Genomic DNA, 25,651 nt, shown 5'->3' with positions numbered 1-25,651 from the left:
CATCCAGTACGATTAAGATGCCAGTAAATCAAAAATACCTAAAATTAAGTGCACACTAACCATATTGCTGCTCTCCCTTATTGTTATCCATGCCTCTTACCGCCATCAACATCACACACTTGCCATACTGCAGTAAAAATATATTACTTTCTTCCCATATATGTGGACCACTCATGCCTCCCAGTTGTATGTAAACAACCTCACTAGAACCCACATAACTGTCTTACAAAATGGAACAAAACAGTAAATTCACATGACAAAAAAAAGAAAAAGGTGTAAAATTGATGCTTAAAAAGTTAAAATGCAAGACATCACTTTTTATAGGAGTATATATGAAAGACTGTGCTTTACTGGTAGAGGGAGGAAGAAGGAGGAGGAAGAAAAAATAAGAGGGAGGAAGAAGGGGGAAGAAGAAAGAAGGAAGAGGAAAGAAGGAAGAGGGAGGAAGAGGGAAGAGGGAGGAAGAAGGAAGAGGGATGAAGGAGGAAGAGGGATGAAGGAGGAAGAAGGAAGAGGGATGAAGGAGGAAGAAGGAAGAGGGAGGAAGAAAAAGAAGAAGCAGCAGCAGTAGTATTAACAGTAGTAATATTACCCAAAGATAGACAATAAAAACTTATACATTTTCTCATTTACTTTGCTCTTAATAACACTAATAAAGAAATATTTTGAGATTCTCCCTTTAGGATAGTTGCACTGCTCTATATTGCAGCAATGCAAACCAAAGCTGGTAAGAATGTCTACTAACTCTCAAGATTATTAGAAGCACATTGTACAAGCTGTAGATTGATGGATTCATACACAGAGCATACTTACTTATTCTCCCACACTCGAGAGAAGGCCACCTTCCCAAACACTGCCTACTTCTATGCTGATGTGATTCGATGCAAATCGCTTTATTCTGACCCTCCCTGTAGCCCAATTCTCTGAATCACAGCTGGATTTGGTGATGCAAATCCCACCCTTGACACTTGGACCTCCCCTCTGCCATTTCCCAGTGGAGAGGTAAAAAGAAGTCATCAAATACACCAGCAATGTCACAGCATGCAAAGTGATATTCTCCGTTCCGTAGGTTAACCTATTTGCAATATATCACATCCACTTAGAACAGTGTGCTAAAAATGTGAGATGTGGCTTCAACTATGTGTATGCAGTGAGAATGTAATACTTTATTAAAAAAAATAAAAAATATTATATTTATCAAAAATGCAGAGGAATGTCAGGCCAACACTAAACAACATAATTTACATTCATGCTTCACACATAAACATTTGCATTTAGGGGAATAGTTGACCTTTAAACTGGGAGAAACTATGCATTTTAGAATGGTTATCATATGCATGTTACAGTGGCTACAATGTGAAAAATGACTGTACACAGAGTCTACACAGGGAATGTTCATTCTATTCTAGAAAATTAAGTTTTAAAAGGCAGATAATGGATACAATAAGTAATAAAGTAAAAATCTCATAAGACAGAAAACGATAGGGGGCACAAAGTTTTTAAAATTCAAATAGATAGGCCCTAGTGGTTCTCTCATTTAACAGAAGTCCATATCTAGCAGCTATAAGTTCGGAGATCCATAAATAGCCAGATAATGGCTGATTCCTCTGATCAAGGCATCCTCTAAATGATAAACACAGTGACGTTGAATAAATAATGTGCCAGAGGGGGGGGGAATTGGTGAATGTTCTATGTACTTTTTATTTTAGTGTTAAAGAATGGGTGCCTCTGCAACTAAAGTTTTCCTTGATCAAAGAAACCAGTTGTGTCATGAACTGAACAAAATTTTTATTTTCTTAACTAAAACGGTCAGGTAGCGACTTCTGTAACAGTACATAAAATAAACAGAATTTCAGTTATAATGTAAATCAAACATTATCCCAAAAACAGGAAAAGAAAACACTTAAAAGCTTGTTCTTCTAAATTGTAATTACATTTAAATTAGTCTTGCAACTTGAAATGGTTTTCTTTAATGAGATCATTAACCCATTAAAACACCTTACAAATTATGCAGATTTACCTGATTTACGTTATAAATACTTGCAATGCCATCTACAAGCTGCGACATAATCACAACTTCATGTGATTTCTTATCATTCATAAACTGGTCAGTTTTTATTTCTTTGTCTGTTGATTAAAGGAAACAAAGAAGCATTGGGTAAGGTTGAAAATAGGAAAATATTTATAAGAAAAAAAATATTGGTTTTGAAAAGATATGTTTTGTCAATAATACAGAATATTGCAACAGAGTTTACTTATGCATAATATTACTAAAGCACTAAAACATTTACTATGAGTTACAGGATTCTGCTATGTAAAAATATTAAACACGTGATCAGCCTATGATAGTTATTTAAATCAACACATTTTCACACACTGTAAATTTCATCACATTTAAATTTTGGGTGAAAACTATGATCTAACTGCATACATTTATTTACATTTGTACACATATAATATGCAATAGCCACAATGCTTGAAAGAAAGATCATGCACTCTATACTTTCTACTAGTTAATAGGCCGTCAAAATAACGAAAAAAAAAAATAAGAGTAAGATCATGTTGGACACTTTTTTGGTAACTGTTAAATTCCAGCAAACTTTCGTTGGTCCTCCATGTTGGATTCAAAGTTCTGCTCGATGTAAATTTGACCATTAATTCAGAAACAATAGGGAAGGTAGCCAGGTGGCAAGGCAATATTAGCACCCAAAAATACTAAAGCACTATTAAATCGATTTTATGTTGTCAAAGATTTTTTTTTAATGTTTATGCTGTCCTTTCATTAAGTGCTCAATAACAGGGGCAGACCTTTTTATTTTATCCTTGTGACAGCACTGATTGTATAGTTTGACAGATGGCTGCTCAGCTGCAAAATACTTAGCGTGGCAAAATTCACAAATATTGTTCATAGGACCACAGTTATGAGCACTGATATTTGTTTAACCAAAGTTACAGACATCTAAAATGGTGTGGCATCTTGTTCGTTTTCTTTGTAGGCGCTGACGTGATACTACCTCTGCACTGTTCGCTCTTCAATTGTTTTCTCTGTGACAGGCAATTTGCTGAAGAGTCATATTTGTATGGCGTTGAAGATTACGTTTGCGTTCTCTTTGGTCATCGGTCATAGTTTTATCGTCAGGCTTTATCCCGTTCCATACTTCGTCTTTTTGCTGCTTCTTGCTGTGCAGTTACTCCCACATTAGACATTTGCCTTATAGGTGGAATCACAATTACACTTTGTTGCTTAAAATAATTAGTATATTCTTATTAATTTAACAATAATTGCAAATAACAAGAATGGATAGAAAATAGAGTCAATTTGGAATAGCAATGGTAAATGGTAACAGCTACACAAAAAACCTAAATAAACTAAACAAACTAAACAAAAAAAAGCCCTAAAAACAAGTCAGTAGGAATAATCAAGTATAGAGATGTTCACTGACCTATATTAATTTTGTGTTTTGCTTTTGGATCTGTATTTTTCTGAAAACTTGCTAAAATATGCTAAAATCACATAAATTGGCTTTTTTTCCCCTACATTATTATTAACCTCAATAACACTAATGTCCAGTCATTTCCAGTTTGTCCACCTCACAGGTCACAATATTGTTTTCATCCACTTTCAGCCAAAAGACTGCAGCAAGCTAGCTGGATACTAAGCGACAGATGAACGTCACAAACACATGGCACATCTAAGTAACATTGTCACACAGCAGTGGCAGAAAAGAAAAGTTGTGCAAGATGAAATTGTCCTTGGGCCCTCCCACTTACCTTTATGTTGGATCTTAAAAAGGACATGTACAGTTTAACAAACCAAGCACTTCAGCGACAAGGAGTGTCACTTTTGTGGCTGAAGTGCTTGGTTTTTTTGAGCCCCCACAACAAGCTACCAATGGGCTTAAGGCAGCTAAGCAAGTAGTGCTGTCAATGAACTCTAAAGTGGCAAGTCATGCACCAGTGAAAGCATATCTTGCTAGTGATAAGAATAAGGTCATTGTCATGCCTGGGCATAAGACCAAAAAATCCACCTCTTATGTGTGGAATTATTTTTACACAAATCCTGACAACAGTTGTCTAGCCATTTGTAGTATTGTAAAGCCACAGTAAGTAGAGGTAGGGACCTTAACCATCTAAGAACCTGAACCATGTTACGCCATTTGAAGCGAGTTCACGGCAAGCTCTTGGGAAATTCAGAAACTTATGCTAAAAAAAATAACAACAAGCAGTCCAGCATCAGCTAGCTCCCTACTTTTAGCTAGATCCCAACACCTGCAATCTACACCCCCAACACCTTCATCATCAATATTCTCACTAGTGATCGAAGTTAGTCCTGCATCCACGTTGCTAAGGCTAGATGACTCCTCCCCTATCCAGGAGTCTTCATAAGAATTCTGGAGCGTTAGCCCTTATATTATTGCATCTAATAAACAACATTCTGCCATTAGAAATCTGTGAGAGGGGGGGCATGGTGTTTGAGGGGCTACATTTTAAAAAGTATTAAAGTTATTAAACTGAAATTTGGCAAATCTGTGAATTAGCAGCTCCACCATTTTGTGAGTGACAGCAATCTCACTCCATTATAGATGCTGAATCTGCAGCTAACCACAGGATGTGATGGCATACCATGTCTGTATTGCGCAAGGAACACGTCCATTAAGGTTTCTGCCTTAATCGTCGTAATTTCATTGCATTTTGCAGTTTGAGTTGAAGAGTTTCAATCGTTTTCTTACACTGTAGATTGCGTATAAGGAACCTTAATTGGACATGTTAAACTGTAAGGTATTTTGTCTATGGAATATATATATTCCGTAGACAAAAAAACTCTTAAACTCAAACTGCAAAAAGCAATGAAATTACGACGATTAAGGCAAAAACCTTAATGGACGTGTACCTTGCGCAATACAGACATGGGGGTAAATGTATGAAAGTCCGATTTTTTCAACTCGCCAGAAATCGGTGACTTTGCAGGTAAAATTTAAAGCGGCGATGGCTTGTAAAGGCAAGTTTGCCTTTACAAGCCATCGCCGCTTTAAATTTTACCTGCAAAGTCGCCATCACATCCTGTGATTAGCTGCAGATTCAGCACTATCATGGAGTGAGATTGCTGTCACTCACAAAATGGTGGAGCTGCTAATTCATAGATTTGTGTGTTCACTGGAATACACAGACGATAGTCCCCACAGCCATCCCTCTTAGTCCTGATTTATGGATGGTAATTTACAGAAGTGTGTATGCAAGTTTGGAGCTCTATACTAGAGCCTGGTTTGTGAATGTACCGAGATTTGGCTGAACAGAACCTCATATTGAGGATTTAGTATTTACTAGTGCATAACTGAAGTTTGAGCATCAGTACTCTCCCTTATTAACTGAGGATTTGGTATAATAGTAATAATAATAGCATAGCATTTGATCATGTTAGGACTGACCAGAATGGGAAGACTTTGGCGTCAGTTGGTCAGCTTAACATATATTGCAATATGTGGAACTAACACTCCCTGTTTTTAATATAGAACAGCGCTTGGTACAGCATTAATTATGTGTTTGGAGAGTGCAGAGTATCCCTGATTTCTTGTCTATACCTCATGAACAAACATTAAAAAGGCCGCTTGCGTCGGGAACTAACGCTCTTCCCCTGAGGAGGCCTGGGCTAGGTCCAAATGCATGACAAGAACCTTTTTAAGACCCTAAGTAGCTTGATTTGACTAGAATGCATGAGAATCATGCACGGGTTAACTTGTGTGTATATATATATATATATATATATATATATATATATATATGTATGTATACACATACACACACGGATATAGATATATACAGATATAGATATATATACATCTATATATGTACTTGGTATGGTTCAACCCAAGCAAGTGGGACCAGACCAAGCATTTTAATTGTACCTGACAAACCATCAGTGCCTCTTTAGTCTTTTGAATTCTATTGCAGATTACATATGTTTAACACACAGTGAGCAGATGTAGCCTCTCTAGCTTAATAATGAAAGTTTATGATCAAACCAATCTTTAAAATACTGCCAATTAATTAATAATTTCAGATTAACATAATAAGAATTCATATCTTGAATAAATTAGTATTATGAAATCAAAATGCCCAATAAGTAGTTGTCTACAGAAATTAAGAGAGAGTAGATAAAAATTATAAAAGTGATCACCAATTCTGCAGATCCTCTAGCGTCTAGAGACAAACAGACTTGAGATTATCTCATTTGGCTGTATAAAGTTCAGGAGTTCACATGACCTAATCTGCGTAACTAATAAAAGAGGTACGACTGAGAAGTCTATGCAGTCGAGTTTGTTAGGGGGGAATTAGATCCTCTGGAGGAAATTAAAGGGCGAGACGGCAGACAAGATTCCATATAGTCACTGTAGTTATAAAAGTGAGCTCTGGAAAAGTCCCCAAACAGCTGAATATCTGGAAATATTTGGTGTGTCACTAATCTTTGAATACAAGCATATCATGACTTTTTTGATCATGTTCTTATATATGTCCCTTATGTTCCAAATAAACAGACAAATATATATAAAAATATCTTTATTTTTTTTCATTCTTGTTCTGCTTTTGACCCTTCCAGGTTACAAAGCATGTTCATTACAGCGAAATTTAACATATAACAGATACAGTTACAGACTACAGTAAATAAGAGTAACCAGAGCACAGTCTCTTCCAGCTTTACCCATAATTCGCTCACTAAGCCAATCTGAATGTCTCTACTGGTTGCATGGTTCTGTAGAAGACAGAATCAATTTGTGTGTTCAGGATTATACTAAACCAGTGTTTAAAAATATACTTTACTCTATTTGACTCATAGAACAGTGAATTTGGAAACATTGGTTCTCCTGGTAAATCCATATGTATATTTGTCAAATGCAACAAAATCTCAAAGACAAAACTTAAACATTATTCTTAGTCTAGCCCACATTTATGTAATTCCTGTTCTTGAGATGTTGCCTTCTCATTATTAGAAACTAAGGGGGAATTCCATTAACGAAATGTGCTGCAGGAGCCTCGCGTGATGAGCCCCTGCACACTTCCGGTTAATACAACACCGAAATATTTGCTTACTTTTCATTCCACATCTACTAATCTCAGTAAAATCTGAAACGCAATAGATGCTTGCGAGCAGGGTTCTCTTACCTCTCTGTCTGTATGTATTATCCAGTATTGTTTTATTAATGTTTGTTCCCAATTGTAAAGCGCTACGGAATTTGCTGGTGCGATATAAATAAATGTTGATGATTATGTTGATAATGTGTGGACTTTGCTGAATGACCCAAATAAGTGACAATGTTTAAATTTATTGTTTCTCTATTAAAGCTAATTACCTAGTAAATTAAGCCGCTACCAAAAAAAAGAATACCCATATTCAACCAGAAAGCGCTAATTTGAGGTTACATTTAAATCCGGATATACAATCAGATACCATCTTCAGCTCATGAGCTTATCCACATCATCCGCACTTCTACTATACCTCACAGAGGACTGGAGTGTATTCGGCGCATGTGCCAAGGTCCGGACACAGGAGAGAGGCACACAGCCGCCACAACATCTGTGCGAAACCCAGCGGCGGCGAAGAGGGACAGCGAAACGGACCGGATGCTCCGAGGATTCAACCTACTCCAAGGGTGAGTGCTGATCACAGCCCCCATTCCGCTATCTACCAGCCATCGCTGTTAAGAATAATCATAAGTGGAGCCACTAGCTTTGATCTACATTTTACGCCACTTTAAAACTGGTGTCTCAGACTGTGAGACTTCCTCTATATTACTAGACTCTAGCCATCCAGCGGAATTGAACGATGTAATCCACACCATTACATCTATAAGTCATCAAGCAGGATTGAATTTTATATTGCTCCCTGACCAGGACAGGTCATTTCAAGGTCCAGCTATACATATAGACTTCGGAGAGGACAATGGTTCCTAGGACATAAACTGTTTTTTTTGGGATCCTTCATTTAGTAGGTCTAGCTATCCAACTGGACTGCTTATCAGGCTATGTTTTGTGTGACCTACTGTCAGAACAACATTCGTACATAGGTCCAACAAACTTGTTAAATTAAGAGAGAATTCAAGAATTAACCTTGTATAATCTATTTGTATCTAGTGCATTTGGAATCATTTTTGATGTTGCATAATATAATATATTTGCTTTTTAATATCATTTTTTGCTATCCAATCTTTGCGCATCCTGCCATTACACCAACACCACACTTCAGGTATCAACTCCTCTGCAATTTATATGCATTCACATTGTGCCTGGGATTTCAATATACTGTATGAATCACTTTAAATTAAGTTTTATCTTTGTCTACCCCATTCCTTCTTTTTTGTAATTTTCATCAACTGCTGGTGTTGAATCTTTACAATTTATTTTTTTGACACACATATTTACAACACCAATCAGAGACTGTCACCATGTCCAAGAACTAATGCCCATCTTAAAGCAGCATGTTGTATTTTATGGAATACAAAACACACTTTTATGACCCAAAATTAGTCCCTCTGCTTGCTATAACAAAACAAAAACAATCATCGTAAAAGTTTAAACTGAAACTTACACAGGGCTCTTTTCCATCCAATGTGGCCCAGTGGTTAGCTTTACCTCATCACAGAGCAGGGGTCATAGGTCCGATTCCAAAAAAAGCCCCATCAAAGTGGAGTTTGTATGTTCTCCCCTTCATATCAGGTGCTCCAGTTTCCTCCCACACTTCAAGAACATACTTTGCAGTTAATTGTCTTCAGACAAAAATTATCCCGTGTGTGTGTGTGTGTGTGTGTGTGTGTGTGTGTGTGTGTGTGTGTGTGTGTGTGTGTGTGTGTCTATGTGGTAGGGAATATAGATTGTAAGCTCCATCTGGGCAGGGACTGATGAGAATGATTAAATATTCTCTGGGAAGTGCTTCGAAATATGAACTAACTGTTAATAAATAAAAGTATGCTACCACATGTGTGATCATACAATTCATCCTTCATGCAAGACTAGGGGATAAAAGCATTAAGCAACACTTTTTGCAAGTCGCCGATAATCGGCGAGTTGACAGCTACATTTAATTACGGCAATCTGTTTAAAGGCAAATCTTGCCGATAGGTTCCATTCCCGTACTCATTTACATGCTTTTACTGGAGTAAAAAAAATAAAACTTACTACTAAAAGCCTTTTCAAGAGTAAATAACTTGGTATCTGTATTCAAACACCAATTTTAGACTTATTCCTAAAAGGATAAAATACAATTTAACATATCAAACTAAAACTGACATACATTAAACATAAAATATAAGTTGCACTGTTTCGTATTGTACTTATTTTAAGTATAATTAGAATTATTTCAGGTTATTTTCCAAGGAAAAAACACTTACCAGGCTTTTTTTTTCTTCTTGTGGCAAAAACTTCACACAGTTCTCCTATTGGGGTACATAATCCCAAAGTCATTAGGGAATAGTACTGAGCAGCTTCCACAAATAATTCTAGATTCACCAGGTGCTTGGTTGCAGGAGAAAAGATTCTAGATATGTCAGGGGCATCTGAGGAATATGAAGAACAAAAAGAGCATTACAGCAAACAAATGGTCTAATACATCAGAGATGTGCAACCTTTGACCCTCTGGCTATGGATAAACTTTATCTCCAGGCTAGCATTGCGACAGCTGACATCACAAGTTTATCCATCCCTCTGCTAAGAGTTTGCTAAATTATCAAAAATATTATTATGGAAGTATGAAATAAAGTCAGTAAGTATTGAAAACCTTATTTCACATCAGCATCAATGTTATTGCATAATAAAGAACATGAATCATGCCTCTACTCACACAAACCTCCGCATTCATGGAAAACAAACACCTACAAAATGTTAACTAGAAAAAGAACTAAATTACCTTAGGCTTAATGAATATATGTGAATCCTATAATTAGTCTAATATATGGGGCAGCTGCTTGCAGTGTTGACAGTGTAATCCCCAATAGCATAAGCCAAAAGGAAAAATAAATGAGGAGCTTCTACTCTTATAGCATGGTAAAAATAATGTAAACTACATCATATATCGCAGAAATATCCTAAAAAAAAACATGCATATGAAAAGTTGGGACTCTAAGCAGCCATTAGATGAAATATTAGCAGATTAATAGAATATTAACAGAGAGTTTATGATGTAAAAATCAACTGTACTGACCAGTAGCTACAAAATATTATATACTTTTCAAGTTGGGATGTAGTTGCAATGTTGACTGGGAAAATGTATACACCAAAATGCCTACAGTCATAATGTCCACATGTTCAAAAGGTTGACACAGTTAAAATGTCAACATGTATAATGTCTACAGTATTGCAAAGTCGACAGTGAAAATGTCATAAAGCACTAAAATTAACACAGCAATACATAATAAAAAAAACAAAAAAAAACAAGAAGGAATTAATGTAAAAAATAAAACGGCGTACCTCTCTTTACAAGCAAACCTATTGCTTTAATTTAAGCCATGGAAAAGCCCCATGTTATAAATATGACCAGTACATCTAAAACTTTTAGGAGCTAGTCTTGCGTCGTCTATCAGGGTTTTTTATTTTGCCAAGGATCATTGGAATTTTTTTACAGATAAAACCTGGATCTAGGCGAGAAATAAAGAGGGTGAATGAGGCTTGTGTAGGGGTGTTTTATTTTATTTAAAATAAATTTCACACTTGTATGTGTATTTATAGACATTTTTTCCTTGGTGCACTACAGGTCCCATCTGGCACTTGTGGTTCCCCAAGCACCAGCATGCCCCGGCAGCCATGGGTATACTGCTGCTTCGTTACCCAAACATTTAATGACAGCCTGGGCATCCTGGAAGCTGTAGTGCACCATGGACAAAATGCATTTTCACTATAAACTAATTATTATTAATCCACATCCACCACCCAGGGGTGTTTAAACCTTGGGGTACTAGCTAACATTATATATTTCCTTGATAAATACTTATTAGTGGATTGAAAAGTTGCTTTCTTAATAAAACACATTTGGCTTGTAACCTTATCTAGAAGGCCTGAGAGTGCCCCCTTTTCTTTCAGGCAAGTCAATTCTGTCCGCCATTTAGGTAGTAGAGGGGGTGGGGTGTAAATGGAAGGACCAACCAGAAGTTCAATCACTTGATTGTTGATTATAATTGGTCCTCCTACTCTCACACATCCCCTGCAATGTCACACAGCAAGAGCTTGTGTTCAGGGCTCTGAAAAGAACCGAGAAGGCCAGGCAACAACACCGGAATGTAGCAGCTTCTGAGGCTCTGAATAAGGGGAAAAGAATGTTAGTAGGTAGTAACACTGCTTTAAGTTCCGTATTTTGGCAATATACCCTCACCAACATAAACTAACACACTGAAACGTGAGAAACCTTCAAATTGGTGCTCTGATGCCTTAATTTAAAGTTTAGTGTGCACGGGGCCCAGAACATGATCTGTACTGATCTGTGGTTTGGGTTCCAGCTGCATTCCATGAACCCTACCCACAATTCCAAAAATTCCAAATATGATTTACAAGTAACAATGCTTCCTCAATGCATTATGGGAGTCCTCATTCATTGAACGGTGCACATAGTGTGAGAGCACTTGTGTTTGACACTTCTGATTACATACTGATCCATACTGAACCCTACCCAAAATTCCAAATAAGTTTTACACATAACAGTGCTTCCTCAGAGGCATTACGATCTCCCTCATTCATTGATCTGTTTACATAGTGTGACAACTACATAGTGTCTGTAACTTTTGATAATATACTGATATGTTTGGTAACTGTTGCTAAATTAATACTACATTATAACTCAAATGATCAAACTGTAAATAAGCTTATAAAAGAACATTTGGGATAAGACTCATTCTTAGAGGTAACATGCAATATTTCAGGTCACTTGCAAAGCCCCTGAAATATAGCATGTTGCCCAAGAAATAGAAACTATTCTGTCTTATTTGGAAATGGGCTCAATCACCATTCATTTCTGCTACCTAAGAGAGGGTAAATCATAAAGGTTTTCCTGCGTTATGCATTACTGCCCAACTGTTTCACTTCCAACTACATATTATTTGGATTAGGTTCATTTTACGCTACAGGGAAACGTCCTGACTTCATGGTTTACTTTTGAGTGAGAAGTATGAAATTTAATGAGCTGGCCGTGAAAAGGTCTCAAGCCACATAGATAGATCATTTGGATTTTCTGTGCATTGCATCTTACAGAAAGTGTTATTCCTAAATTTATGTTTGGCCAAACATCTACCTATTTTGGTTCCAAGGCACATTTTAATACCTGGCTGAGATTAAACTCAAACTTTAAATTTATTGGCTGCTCTGGCTCTATTACAACACAATGAATTTACAAGGAGGATTCTGCACAAGATGCTGTTAAACTGCCAACAAATGAGAGAAAAACCTTAGGTGTAAGCTTCTCTTTAAAAATAGCATTGGTTTATGAAAAGACTTCAGGCAGTGATAGCCACTGGGATAAACATAACACATTGTTATACAACTATCAAGTTATTCTTTACATGCAGGTTTCATCGTTTCACTACTTTAGGGACCAGAACACTAGATACTAGACGTTTTAGCACTTTCTAGCTTGTACATGTTATACAAATGTTTAACAGTGAAGAGCTTATTTTCTTCTTTAAACACAGACTTAGCTGACAACATGCATACATTTTTCAGACTTTAGTGTACCTGTTTCAAGGGAGTTAACCTGCCAAAGGGATTGTACAAATGCACACAATTTCCATGCTTTGTTTTTTCTGTGTAGTTGTTTCATTTAAGTCCTTGTTCACATATATGTGCTGGGAAAATGGATAAAAACACACAAAATGTGCTTTAAAAGTGTTTAGTCATGCATTTAATGCATTTCTGTCTGCTTTTCACGTGTTACACTTTTACCAGCATGTTCTGTAGTACTAATAGCATGTTCACACATGAGAAGTAGGGCGAGTGGCATGGCAATAGAACCATTGACTCTTATTTATCTTATTTTTAATATGCTTCATATGCGCGATAGGTGCGAATGTAACAGCCATTACAGATGCAAATTCCTATGAAGACCAGCATGGTCAATGATCAACATAGCTAGGTTTTGTATAAGGCTGCTGCTGTCATTGTGAGATATCCACAGTCAGAGAAGGAAATGTGCATGCTTGAGATTACACTAAAGCTGGTACACACTACAGAAAATTTCTAGTGATGCAATATCGTTAACGATTTTACCAATGACAAAGTCCCGATCAGCATGCCGATTCCTGCGGACACACCTACCCGATTTTACATGATTTACCTTCAAATCTGTGCTCTTCATCTGTCATAACCATCTGCTTAAAAGATTGTGACTCTGTAAACTCTATGTTCCATCATTTATAGAGAAATAATACAATGTGCTTTAGTACGATAAAATAGGATTGTGGGAGTGTACACATTAATGCAATATCAGACCTAAAAGTCGTCTATCATGCGATTGGCACAATAATCGGGTGAAAAACTTGTAGTGGGTATCCAGCTTTACTCCTTCCACACTGCACTGATCACAGTCCGAAACATGGTGATACCTCAGATGGCATAGCAGCACATGTGCAATGTTGCTAATTTCACAGTGGTAAAAGGTTATAGGTACTAGAAGGAGGTAGGTATTTAAGCATTGTAGGGGATGCTGCCATTAATCATACAATGCCAATCCATCGATTACACATTTAAAATGGTGGCATCCATTGAATTACCACTGTTGGAAAAAGAGGTACAAACCCTTAAACTAGGTACACACTACAGAATTTTCCACCAACTTTTTATGCGGATCGACTTTACATGTGATCCATGTTCCGATCGCTCGGTCCATGGATTGCATACACACTAGCCTTGTTTAGGGAAGAGCAGACGTCCCTTTAGCGACTTTTTACAGCCATGTTGTCGTGAGCAATGACTGTAATTTCGTACTCACTGTTGTGGATCGGTCGGAAGTTTATGCACACTACACAACGGAAACGAGATTGGAATGAAAATATTAAACGGTACGATCAACCAAATGAGGCGACAATTGTCTATTTGGGCAGACTTTCGACCATCCTGTCACTGCACACACTGACCCGACTTTTGAACGAGCGGTCGTATGTCGGCTGATTTAGCCAATTATTGGACGAAAACCACATATTGTGTACCTAGCTTTACTCACCTAAAGAGCCACTATATGAAAAAAAATAATTACCACAGCTTAGTGCTGGTAGTCCAATCTGACAGTACACAATGTACAATGGAACTCTAAAATAAACAGTGAGTGTGATGTATAGGAATTTCTTTCATATTGGCTGAGAATTTTAAAAATCAATCAGTGCTCAGAACAAACTTTACTTATGAAGACTATGAGAAACTATCAATGTGTGCAAGCTGGTGCTTGAAATAAGCTTTATTTCTTTATATTTGTTTTCACTTTTATCACCTGGACTTCAAAATTATCAAAACTGCCAAACAGATCATTACTGATGAAGATTATTATTATTATCCTTTATTTGTTAGGCGCCACAAGGTTTCCGCGGCGCCGTACACAGTACATAACAGTTGACTATACAGGGTGAAACAGTACAAAACAATAAACAAAAATACCAATACTTCAGAAACTCCAGGCAGGCTGATGCAAAAAACGGAGCAGAAGAACGGGTAGGGAGACATGAGGGAAGAGGGCTCTGCTCAAGTGAGCTTACATCCTAAGGGAGGGAGAACAGAACAGGCACAGGGGGGAGCCAGATAAGGTAAGGGGGAGAGCGAGTTGAGAGCGAGAGGCGGGGTTATGTGGATGGTTGGTATGCTTTGAGGAAGAGGTGGGTTTTCAGCGCACGTTTGAAGGAGCACAGAGTAGGAGAGAGGCGGATGGAACGAGGGAGTTCATTCCAGTGAAGGGGGGCATCGCGGGAAAAGTCTTGGATTTTGGAGTGGGAAGAGGTGATAAGAGTTGAGAAGAGGCGTCGATCGTTGGCCGAGCGCAGGGAGAGGGCAGGAGTGTGAATGGAGAGGAGGCTAGAGATATAAGGGGCAGTAGAGTTGGAGAGAGCCTTGTAAGTGGTGGTGAGGAGTTTAAAAAGGATTCTGTAGGGGAAGGGGAGCCAGTGTAAGGCAATGCAGAGGAGGAGCGGCGTGAGAGGAAGAGGAGTCTCGCGTCCGCATTGAGTAAAGAGCGGAGGGGGGAGAGATGGGAGTGGGGGAGGCCGGTGAGGAGGAGGTTGCAGTAATCCAGGCGGGAGATGATGAGTGCGTGGATGATAGTCTTAGTGGCATCCTGAGAGAGAAAGGGACAGATGCGGGCAATGTTGCGTAGTTGGAAGCGACAGGCTTGGGCAAGGGCATGAATATGGGGGGCAAAAGAGAGAGAGGAGTCGAGGGTGACACCCAGGCAGCGGAGTTGGGTGACAGAGGAGATGGTGGTGTTGTTGACGACAATAGAGAGGTCGTGGCGGTATGGGAGTCTGGACGGAGGAAAGACAATGAGTTCCGTCTTAGAGATATTGATTCTGAGAAAACGCTCGGACATCCAGGAGGAGATGGCGGAGAGGCAGTCAGATATACGAGAGAGGAGGGTAGAAGAAAGATCAGGAGAAGAGGTGTAGAGTTGAATGTCGTCAGCATAAAGGTGATATTGAAGACCGAAGGAGGAGATGAGAGCACCAAGGGAGGAAGTGTAGAGCGAGAAGAGAAGAGGGCCGAGGAAGGAGCCCTGCGGGACTCCTACAGGGAGAGGGTAGGGGGAGGAGGAAGAGCCGGACGTGGATACAGAGAAGGAGCGGTTAAGCAAGGTATGAGATGAACCATGCGTGGACAGATCCGGAGAGGCCGAAAGAGAGAAGGGTTTGCAGCAGGAGGGGGTGGTCCACAGTGTCAAAGGCTTCAGAGAGGTCAAGGAGGATTAGTAGGGAGAAGTGACCCTTGGATTTGGCCGATAGGAGGTCATTAGTAACCTTGGCCAGTGCAGTTTTGGTGGAGTGAAGAGGATGGTAGCCGGATTGGAGGGGGTCAAGGAGGGAAAAGACAGAGAGGTGCCTGGTTAGGCGGCTGCAGACAATCCGCTCAAGTAATTTGGAGGCAAAGGGGAGCAGTGAGATGGGGCGATAATTAGCGAGAGAGGTGGGTCAAGATTGGGTTTTTTGAGGATGGGAGAGATAAGAGCGTTTTTTTAAAGGAGGAGGGGACTACACCAGAGGAGAGTGATACGTTGAAGAGGTGAGCAAGGTAGGAGCAGACAGTGGGAGAAAGAGAGCGAAGGAGGTGGGAGGGGATGGGATCGAGAGGACAGGTCGAGGGAGGAGAGGAAAGAATGAGGGAGCTAACTTCTTCCCCTGTTGTGGGACAAAAGGAGCACCAGAGTTGATTGTTGGCAGGAGGAGAGGCGATGAGGGTGGCGGGAGAAGGGGAAGAGGAGATGTTCAGTCTGATGGCCTCAATTTTGGAAGAGAAAAAGGTGGCAAAGTCCGAAGCGGAGAGGGAGGGCGGGACGGGAGAGGGAGGGGGAGAGAGGAGGGAGTTGAAGGTGGCAAAGAGGCGGCAGGGGTTGGAGGATTGAGAAGAAATGAGGGACTTGAAGAAGGATTGTTTAGCGAGGGAGAGGGCGGAGCAGAAAGAGGAGAGAATGAATTTAAAGTGAAGGAAGTCGGCCAGGGAGCGAGATTTCCTCCAGAGGCGTTCAGCAGTACGAGAGCACTTTTGGAGGAAGCAGGTGAGTTTGGAGTGCCAGGGTTGGGGAATAAGGCGGCGTCTGCGGATAGCGGATGCCGGGGCAACAGCATCAAGGGCAGTGGTGAGGGAGAGAATGTAGAGAGAGGACGCCTCGTCAGGACAGGCCAGGGAAGGAAAAAGTGATAGTAGAGTTTCAAGAGAGGAGGAGAAAGAGGAAGGGTCAATAGCATCAAGGTTGCACCTAGTGAGGGTGGCTTTAGGCGAGGCAGGACGACAGAGTGAAGGAGAGGAGATGGTGGTCAGAGAGTGGGAAGGGAGAGTTAGAGAAGTCTGAGAAGAAGATGAGCAGAACTGAATGTTTGAATGAAATTTGTCCATACAATTAATACAGAAGTTGATCAAGAGCATTGATTGACTATACATAAAATGAGAGTCGGTAAGCTGCTGATAGGTTAACAGAACATTTGGGAAGCGGCGGGTACCCAGTGACCAAATCAATTATCACTGCACCAGAGAAGCCTGGTTTTAAGTATTAAGTTTGAGGCTAATATAGAGGGGTGATAAGGCTATTATCCTCACTGCAGTAGGTTGGCTTGTGAAGAATCCCTTCCTCAATCATGCACAAATATGCATGGTTGATATGTTATACTCCAGTCCCACATTGCACCAATTGGTGCTGGGCCAATAAAAAGGTTTATCTGCCTTCTTTGCTTTATAAATGTTGTGACATTTTCATGTCAAATAAGTAGAATTTTAAAAGAATGTATTTGTTTTACAGAAACAATGAGATTTTAAGACTGCAAGTTTATTTCAGGGAGTTGAGGCTGTGGGTTTCCAGCAACATTCACTAACACTGGAGATATCAGCGTGGCCAACAGGTGTATTAAGTGTATTGCAATGTCCCTCTTCAGAAAATTAGCTGAAGCCACACTGCATTAAAGAACAAATTGCTGTTTAGTAAAATGATTTGCTTTTTTTCTTTGATAAGGTGAAGTCCAGAATATAGCAGTTTAGTTAGAGGGCACTAGCTAGCTCCATCCATGGGTCATTTAGCATTTGTAAAAATTGCAGTTACATCATTTCATAGACAAACACATCCTGGGTGGATGTTAAACCACTGTAAGTTACATCACCTCTGTCTCATTGTTCTGTTACTTTCTCTGCTTCTGGCTCCCTCTGGCGTCCCGGACGTCACCTTGACGACCGGGACGTCATTTCCTCCCCCTGCCCGGCCGTCGCCAAGGCAACGGCCAGACGCTGCTTCAGTAGCGCTGCGTCCCGGCAGTGTTAGAAGCCGGGCGCAGGCGTGTAGTAGACAGCCGGTGGGCTGATTGTATGAGGGGGAGTTACCTACTAAACATTACCCTGCAACTGTGAGTAGTTCAGGGACAAGCCCTGATTGGTTCTACTCTGTAACAGCAATTACTCTGCAGCTGTGTATGTTAAGTGCTGATTGGTCTTTGCCTGTATTTAAGGCAATGAGGTCTGCTTCCTCATTGCCGGTTATAGCTCCTGTGCTCCAGTCTGCTGACCTGCTTGTTCCTGAATCCTGATATCTATATTTGACTTCCCGTGTATGAATCTTGGCTGTGTATTGGACTTCGCTCGTGTTTCCTGTGACCCTGATCCTTGGCTTGTTTACCCGTTCCGCTACTTTGCCTGTGACCTCTGACCTCAGCTTGTTCATCGATACTGCTACTCGCTGCCGGCCTTTGACCTCTGCGTGGACCTGACTCTTCTTGCCTGGGTTCTCTCCAGCCGGTACACACTTCACGACCCTCTGTCAGTCTGCAGCCCAGTCTGTCCCCACCATCAGGGGCTCCAGTGAACACCTGACTGGCAGAGTAGACTCCGGGTTGTGTTGTGCCAGCTGGAGGGGTTCCTAACACTCTGTGCTATAAAGTCATTAACCATGTCAGCTAACTTTTTTTTTTGAGGCAGCAACAAGATTAAAAATAAGAATAGCACAAACTAGAGATGCGCAGACTCCCTCTCCCCCACCCCCAGGAAGTTTGTAGATGCGAGTACCGAGCCGAGCCAGCTCGGTACTCTCCGGCTTCCTCGGATCTGACTAAGAGCCAAACGTCATTGTCATAACTCACAGGTTTTGAATTCCATAAGTCCCGGCGCCATTGCTCACACAGACACAGGAGGGTTAACGTCGTTTTGACACTCTCCATTCTCAAGCCAAAAAACTCAATCTATCTTGCAACAGAAGATATAAATTACTGCCTGACAGTGATTTCTCTACTCAGTTGTCATTACTCAGTAGTCATTTGCTTCTAAAACGTTTTTTTCTATTGTATTCAAATAGCACATTGTAGTATGTGAATACTATCTGACAGTGTTGTTCACAAAAATCACTGACTTGCGGTGTGTACTCTACTCAGTTGTCATTTGGTGAAAAAAACATATTTAATTAAAATTGCACGGTGTTCTAGATTGTGTTTTTGACAGCTTTGTACATAAAAATCACTGACTCGCGGTGTGTAGTCTACTGAATTGTGTACTCATGTGTCATTCCTGGAAAAAGTTTAAAAATGTTTTGAATATTTGGACCAATTGTGTGTGTTCATTAATATGGATCACAATCAGTCGACGGAAGAGTAGTAACACCAACCAGCTGCTGGCACCAGTCATGATGATACTAGTCCTTCTACGTCATCGACTAAAGCCTATGCTCAAGGGCAGTGTTAGTTTAAGTCAGGGAAACTGAAATGCAAAAACCAAGCTTTGACATTGGTAAAGAAAAAAACACCTCTAATAAAGGGAAAGTTTACTGTAGAAAAACATAAAATAGCCAACATGCCATTCAACACAAAATAATAACAAGAAGTCCAGCATCAGTTAGCTCCCTTCTCTCAGCTAGATCCCAGCACCTGCAATCTACACTGTCATCATCCTCACAATGGCTTTCAAGGCAAGTTTTGCCTTGAAAGCCATAACCACTTTAAATTTCCTCTGCAAAGCCGCCGATATATGGCGACTTGCAGAAACATATGCATAATACATTTACCCCCAGAAGTGGGACATGACTCCTAGTCATGAAAGCAGCATATGATGCCTGTGAGGTTGCATCATACCTTGGTTCTCCTGGAGGTTTATTATATCCTAGTCTACAAATCACCTTGTCCCTCTATTTATGTACATGTCCATTTTTTGATTACAAAATTTTATCGAGTTACAAAATGTAGACTGAAAGTTTAAATAATGCAGTTTCTTTAGCTTGAACAAGCCGAACTTTACAACAAATCCTAATATAACATACTGTGTCAACAGAGAGCCAGACTACGGATTCATGTAAAAGGCTAATTTATGATCCAGTTATTCACTATAATTCCCAATGTGATCTGATATCTGCTTCTGCAAATGTTTCCACTACTTAGAAAAACAAAACTTCAATACATATTCCCTCCAACTTCACTTTAATATTACATTTAAACCTTTCCTTCACTTCCTGAGGAGGTGGGTCCTACTTTTAAAATTTATTATCTGCTTTCATCCATAGCAGCAATCTGGTTAGCATTTTAATGTTTTATGAGCAAAAATTGATTAGCACTAAAAGAGTAAGTTAATGTGTTTAAGTAGGGAAATGTGATCTTTTCAATACTTATCTTTAACAATGCCTCTACACAACCTTATAAAATAACGCTTTGAACTCTTATGGGAAAGAACGTATGAAACACCTAAATGAAGCTTTATTGGGCCATTTGCACTATCAAAGCTGATCGTTACTTGCACTGTTGTTTTACAGCATTTAATTTCTCTGCTGTACGCTATACACAGAGCAGTATGATAGCTCATTGTGCAGAATTTAATCATCCAACACAAACGCCAACTAAGTTATTACTATTTTAATTGATTCTCTGTGCAGTACAGTAATGAGGCTGTCCGCTGTAACATGAGATGGAAAGATTTAGTTTCTTAACCTGGAAATAACTAGTGCAAAGATGAAAGCCTGTGCACTATTTATAGTAAAAATGAAGAAAACTAAATGAAAAGAGACATTCTAAATTATTTTCACCTGACTTGATAAGTCGATGACTAAGGAATGGTAGTGTAGTTTGCCTTAAATGTGGATAAATGCGTTCAGTTCTATTGCTCGCAATCAGTCTTTATCCTCCTGATATGCACACACAAGAAAAAGACAAACGATTTTTAATTCACAGTTAACTCTCAGACCAACAGCTTGGGATCCCAATCTAAAGGGAAGACACAGTACATAGGCACTATCATAGTTACAATATTATTGTATACACTCTGGACACCTTTACAACAGCAGGAAGACTAATATTCTTTTTACCTCATAGGATAGGTCATGGAAAGCCTTCACACTGGTGGGAGGCCCAGATATTGCAGCGCAAAAGGTAGTGATTACTGATCTTATAGTCCTACCACTTATTCAATAGGACAGAAAACATGATAATGACTACTTTATACTTTGAGGACTCAAACACTGCTTTTTATGAGATAAAATAAAGCAGTATTTGAGGGCTTAAAAATAAAACTCAAACTATTTACATCTAACAAAACAGGCAACTAAAACAAACCATAGCAAACACTAAAGTGACAAGAAGTTTTTAACATGGGGAATAGCTCTAGATTATGGGTCTAGTTGCAAATACAGGCTGTGTAGTAACAGACATCAATGTAAAGATGTCAGCAGAATTAACATTAAAACTGTTTCTCTGGCATACGCTATATATTTGCATACTGTTATGTAATTAAAAGGCAACAAAGGCGCATTAATATCATGATGAACTATTAGGATACTGCAGTTATATTAAATAAAAAGGTCTGTATGCCTGTTTGCACAGCACATGTGTACAAACGGAAAAGTACTAAGAAGCATATTTACATTTTGTTTTCTGTTACAAACCAACCTTCTGAAAATAACAGCAATACAGGTAATGTTACGGTTTAAAAAAATATTTTTACTCATATAACAGTTGCAATAGTAAACTACAGGAAAATATCAGATCAGAATGTCTCATATTGATCCTCATCAATGTTTCTTTATAGGCCGCCACAAATTCCACAGCACTGGACAGTCATCATAGGAAATATATGGGATATAGTAAACTTATTAACAGATAAACACAATAGCAAAACATTGCAGTGCAACTACTTATGCAAATTGTAATAGTACAAATAAATAGGTACAAGTGAATCATAAGGCACACAAATAGCAGGTACATTTGTGGTAGACAAGAAGGCAGGACATGAGACACAGGGTAAGGAGGACCCTTCTTGTGAGAACTTGCAAGTATGTAGATCTTGGTGAAAAAAAAATACTTACCCTGTTAGGATTGCCATCTTCTATTCAATTGTTCATACTGTGGTTACTCTCCTGATCCATGTTCACACACTACTGCAATTCAGCAGACAGCATTCCACTGCCTGCAGGTCATGCCAACAAAAGGCACTCAAATGTATTTTCCTTCCCAAGAATAAGAGCTAAATGGTTTTGCAGACATTTATCATAATAATAACAAACAGTCAATCAGAGGATAAAATAGCTACAACAAAGAGACATACAAATTCTGTACATTTCACCTGACACTGTAGACTTGTTCAGAGCATCAGACAGGAGCCATAACTTACACTTGACATAACATAAACCAGTTCCCTTATCCGGCATCACTCTCCTATTTCTAATAGTCAAAATGGCAAGAATAAACAGCAATAAATGGAAAATCTGGAACAAAAGCAGCTCTGTAACGCAGAACAAGAGGTGTTAGCATAGTAAACACTAAAGTGCCATAGAAGCCAGTTATTTGATTTTTCAGGAAAACATTAAAAGGCTAATTCACTTTATTCTGGGGATGTGGCAAACTGCAAAGCTGAAAACTTTGGGTTAACACCTGTAAAAGCCACTAAGACTCAAAAAAGATGTAAAAAGCAAGACCAGGAATGAAAAATATCCCTTACCAAATCGGTGTTGCCCTGGATGCAGCCACAAGCATAAAATCTATAATGCTGTAAATCTCTTACACATATTCATAGTAGATGTCCTTTCCATATGTGGTGTAGAACTAAACTGTTTTATATCATAGTGATATTGAGGTTCATAAGGAAAAAATGGCATATACTTAAACTGCGGAGAGCAAATGACTGTACAAGATGTACATTCAAAGGACTATATGCACCATGAACACATTCCAAGCTAAATTAAAAATCCTCAAGGTATACATTAAGTATATTAATATTGTAAAAGGGGAAGTATGACTTTAAAGAAAAGTTAGCATTTTCCTGCAGATTTACTACAATTACAAGTGTTAAGAATGCATAATTTTAAAAGTTCTGCACAGGTCTGTACATTATTTTTATTTGACTGTGTATAACAATCGTACAACCTGCAGTTTTCATTGTTATTGCTGTATTGTGTATGGAAATGTCTAGGGCAGATATACAAAGCAGTTCAGTAAATAATCTTTTGTACATTGCACTTCTGATGTAGTAAGCCCCAGCAAAACAGCATGTAAATCTTTTGACGATGAAGCTAAATACTAACAGCTACATTTACTTTATTGACGATGTCGAAGTCAGCATATTGGATAAAGTCATTTCAATTAAAATCGAGCAAACTTGGTTGTCTTTGTTTGAAAAGATGCGTACGGTACGCTACGGCGTGAAAGGGCACGCTACGGCGTGGAAGGGCGTACGCAACTGCAACACGTGGCAACAACAGTATTTAGTCTTTTACATACATTCGCACAAAAACGCACACTTGTAAAATAGTACACATTAATGGTAGTTGCAACACATAGGGGGGTATTCAATTGTTAGCGTTAACGGAAAAAAACGAGCGCTCAAAAAAATCTTAGCGTTAATAAGGTAATTACTCGCGGAATTTCAGCTCGCCGTTCCTTGAGCGGCGAGCTGAAATTCCGCGAGTAAACTACCGTATTAACGCTTTTCTCGAGCAATATTACCGTATAAACGGTAATATTTTTTGAGCGCTCGTTTTTTCCGTTAACGCTAACAATTGAGTACCCCCCATAGTCATTTATGTCGAAATATAGTAGTATTTATATGTAATATTATAAGTTATAGGCATATCAGTAAAACATATGGTACACGTTGAAAGAATCTAGTCATGTGTGGTATCATACTAATCCTCTTCGCATTTGCAACTGTCCGGTTCACTCTGCGAAGGAATCGCAGAGTGCATACCCAAGTTATTAATGTTAAGGAATTATGGACTATTATGATGAGTAATCTTGGCGGGAAGATCAGAGCTTATCCCCTGGAGAGATGACCCCCTCCTTTGGATTCCTGAGCTTAAACTAGCCTATGATGTGCAACCCCCTGGACCCTCCTGATGCCTGGACCAATAGAAGCAAGCCACACCTTTGCATTGTTTTACTGTATCTCTGTTTGCATATAAGCAGCAGCTCCTCATCCAGAGTTCAGTCACCTAGACCACAGACTTCAGGACTGAATGATTGTTCACTGGATTCAGAGCGCCTGCGATAAGTAACGGCTGTACTTGCTATTATTTTGCTAGTATATATATACTGCTACTTTTTTGAGAATAAATCTTTGTGCGTTGGAAACACAAATCGAGATTCGACAATTGTTACTGGTTGGCGACAAAAAGCTCATAACAACGATAATGACTTGCATGTTACGTTTATTCACACAACACATCTGGTCATTTTGGAACGTACATACAAGATAGGGAAAAGGGAATAGGGCGGCGGTTCCCAAACTGTGCGCCGCGGCTCCCAGTGGTGCCGCGGCGCTGTCACTGGGGTGCCGCGGGCCAGCCATAAAAAAAAAAAAGAACACAGAAAGTTACCAATCTGTCGGGCGCCGGGACCCAGCAGCCTCCTCTTTCCCGCAGCTGTCACTGAATATCAACGTCAATAACAAGCTGCGGGAGAGAGGAGGCTGCTGGGTCCCGGCGCCCGACGGATTGGTAAGTTTCTGTGTTCTTTTTTTTTATGGCTGGTACCTGGCGTGGGGCAGAGGATGGTGACAGCGGGGCAGAGGATGGGTGACAGCGGGGCAGAGGAGGGTGACAGCGGGGCAGAGGAGGGGCACAGCGGGGCAGAGGAGGGGCACAGCGGGGCAGAGGAGGGGCACAGCGGGGCAGAGGAGGGGCACAGCGGGGCGGAGGAGGGGCACAGCGGGGCGGAGGAGGGGGACACAGCGTGAGAGGGGCAGTGGAGGGGGACACAGCGTGAGCAGGGGGACACAGCGTGAGAGGGGCAGTGGAGGGGGACACAGCGTGAGAGGGGCAGTGGAGGGGGACACAGCGTGAGAGGGCAGAGGAGGGGACCACAGCATGAGAGGGCAGAGGAGGGGACAGCATGTGAGAAGCCAGAGGGGGGACAGCGTGACAGAGCAGAGGAGGGGGGACAGCGTCATAGAGGGCAGAGGGGGCAGTGTGTCTGGATGCAGAGGGGGCAGTGTGTCTGGATGCAGAGGGAGCAGAGTGCCTGGATGCAGAGGGGGCAGAGTGCCTGAGGGCAGAGTGCCTGGATGCAGAGGGGGCAGAGTGCCTGAGGGCAGAGTGTCTGGATGCAGAGGGGGCATTTTTGCATACAACTAAATAAGTATTTCTGTCCTGACCTAAATACTTATTACAATTTTTTGACCCAACTACTTCTAAAACAGGACTGCTCAATAATTATTTTGGAGGGGTGCCTTGAAAAAATTTGGAGACTCTAAGAGTGCCGCGAACTGCAAAAGTTTGGGAACCACTGGAATAGGGAATAGTCGCACCAATTGTGAGGGAGTAGAATTGCCCTTCTTAAATAAATATTTTGGATAATATAATAACATTCAAAATTAGAAGGGGTGCATCAAACCTATTAGGTATATATAGTTAGAAAAGGAAAGAAAAGAGGTTGGTTATTAGGATGCACTAAATTCTCCACTGGTTTGGGTGATAAGGGATAATTCAGAGGCTAGGCTATAAAACTTAACTTTTTATTATATATGTATATAAAATTGTATTAAAACA

At 39.9% G+C, this 25,651-nt stretch overlaps 1 protein-coding gene and 1 long non-coding RNA gene across 5 annotated transcripts in view; both read right to left on the bottom strand.

Annotated features, from left to right (window-relative positions):
* LOC142150075 (uncharacterized) overlaps positions 1-25,651 on the bottom strand; it is a 400,752-nt gene that overhangs the window by 193,393 nt on the left and 181,708 nt on the right. The window lies entirely within an intron of this gene.
* Positions 1-25,651, bottom strand: part of METTL25 (methyltransferase like 25) — a 225,742-nt gene that overhangs the window by 116,529 nt on the left and 83,562 nt on the right. For 2 of the 4 annotated variants that reach the window (XR_012691360.1, XM_075209364.1), the window contains exons 3-4: positions 9,381-9,545; positions 2,021-2,127 (exon numbers count right to left, since the gene is read on the bottom strand). The exons of 1 other annotated variant lie outside the window; for it this stretch is intronic. Coding sequence is in view for 1 of the 3 variants with exons in the window: in XM_075209364.1 (XP_075065465.1) it covers positions 2,021-2,127; positions 9,381-9,545 (272 nt within the window). In the remaining 2 variants the exon portion in view is untranslated. The remainder of the gene's footprint in view (positions 1-2,020; positions 2,128-9,380; positions 9,546-25,651) is intronic. One more of the 4 variants, XR_012691361.1, reaches the window with a different exon arrangement.

Source organism: Mixophyes fleayi, chromosome 4 (assembly GCF_038048845.1).
Source record: "Mixophyes fleayi isolate aMixFle1 chromosome 4, aMixFle1.hap1, whole genome shotgun sequence".
NCBI classification, from domain to species: domain Eukaryota; kingdom Metazoa; phylum Chordata; class Amphibia; order Anura; family Limnodynastidae; genus Mixophyes; species Mixophyes fleayi.
This window is presented reverse-complemented; position numbering and strand designations above follow the sequence as displayed.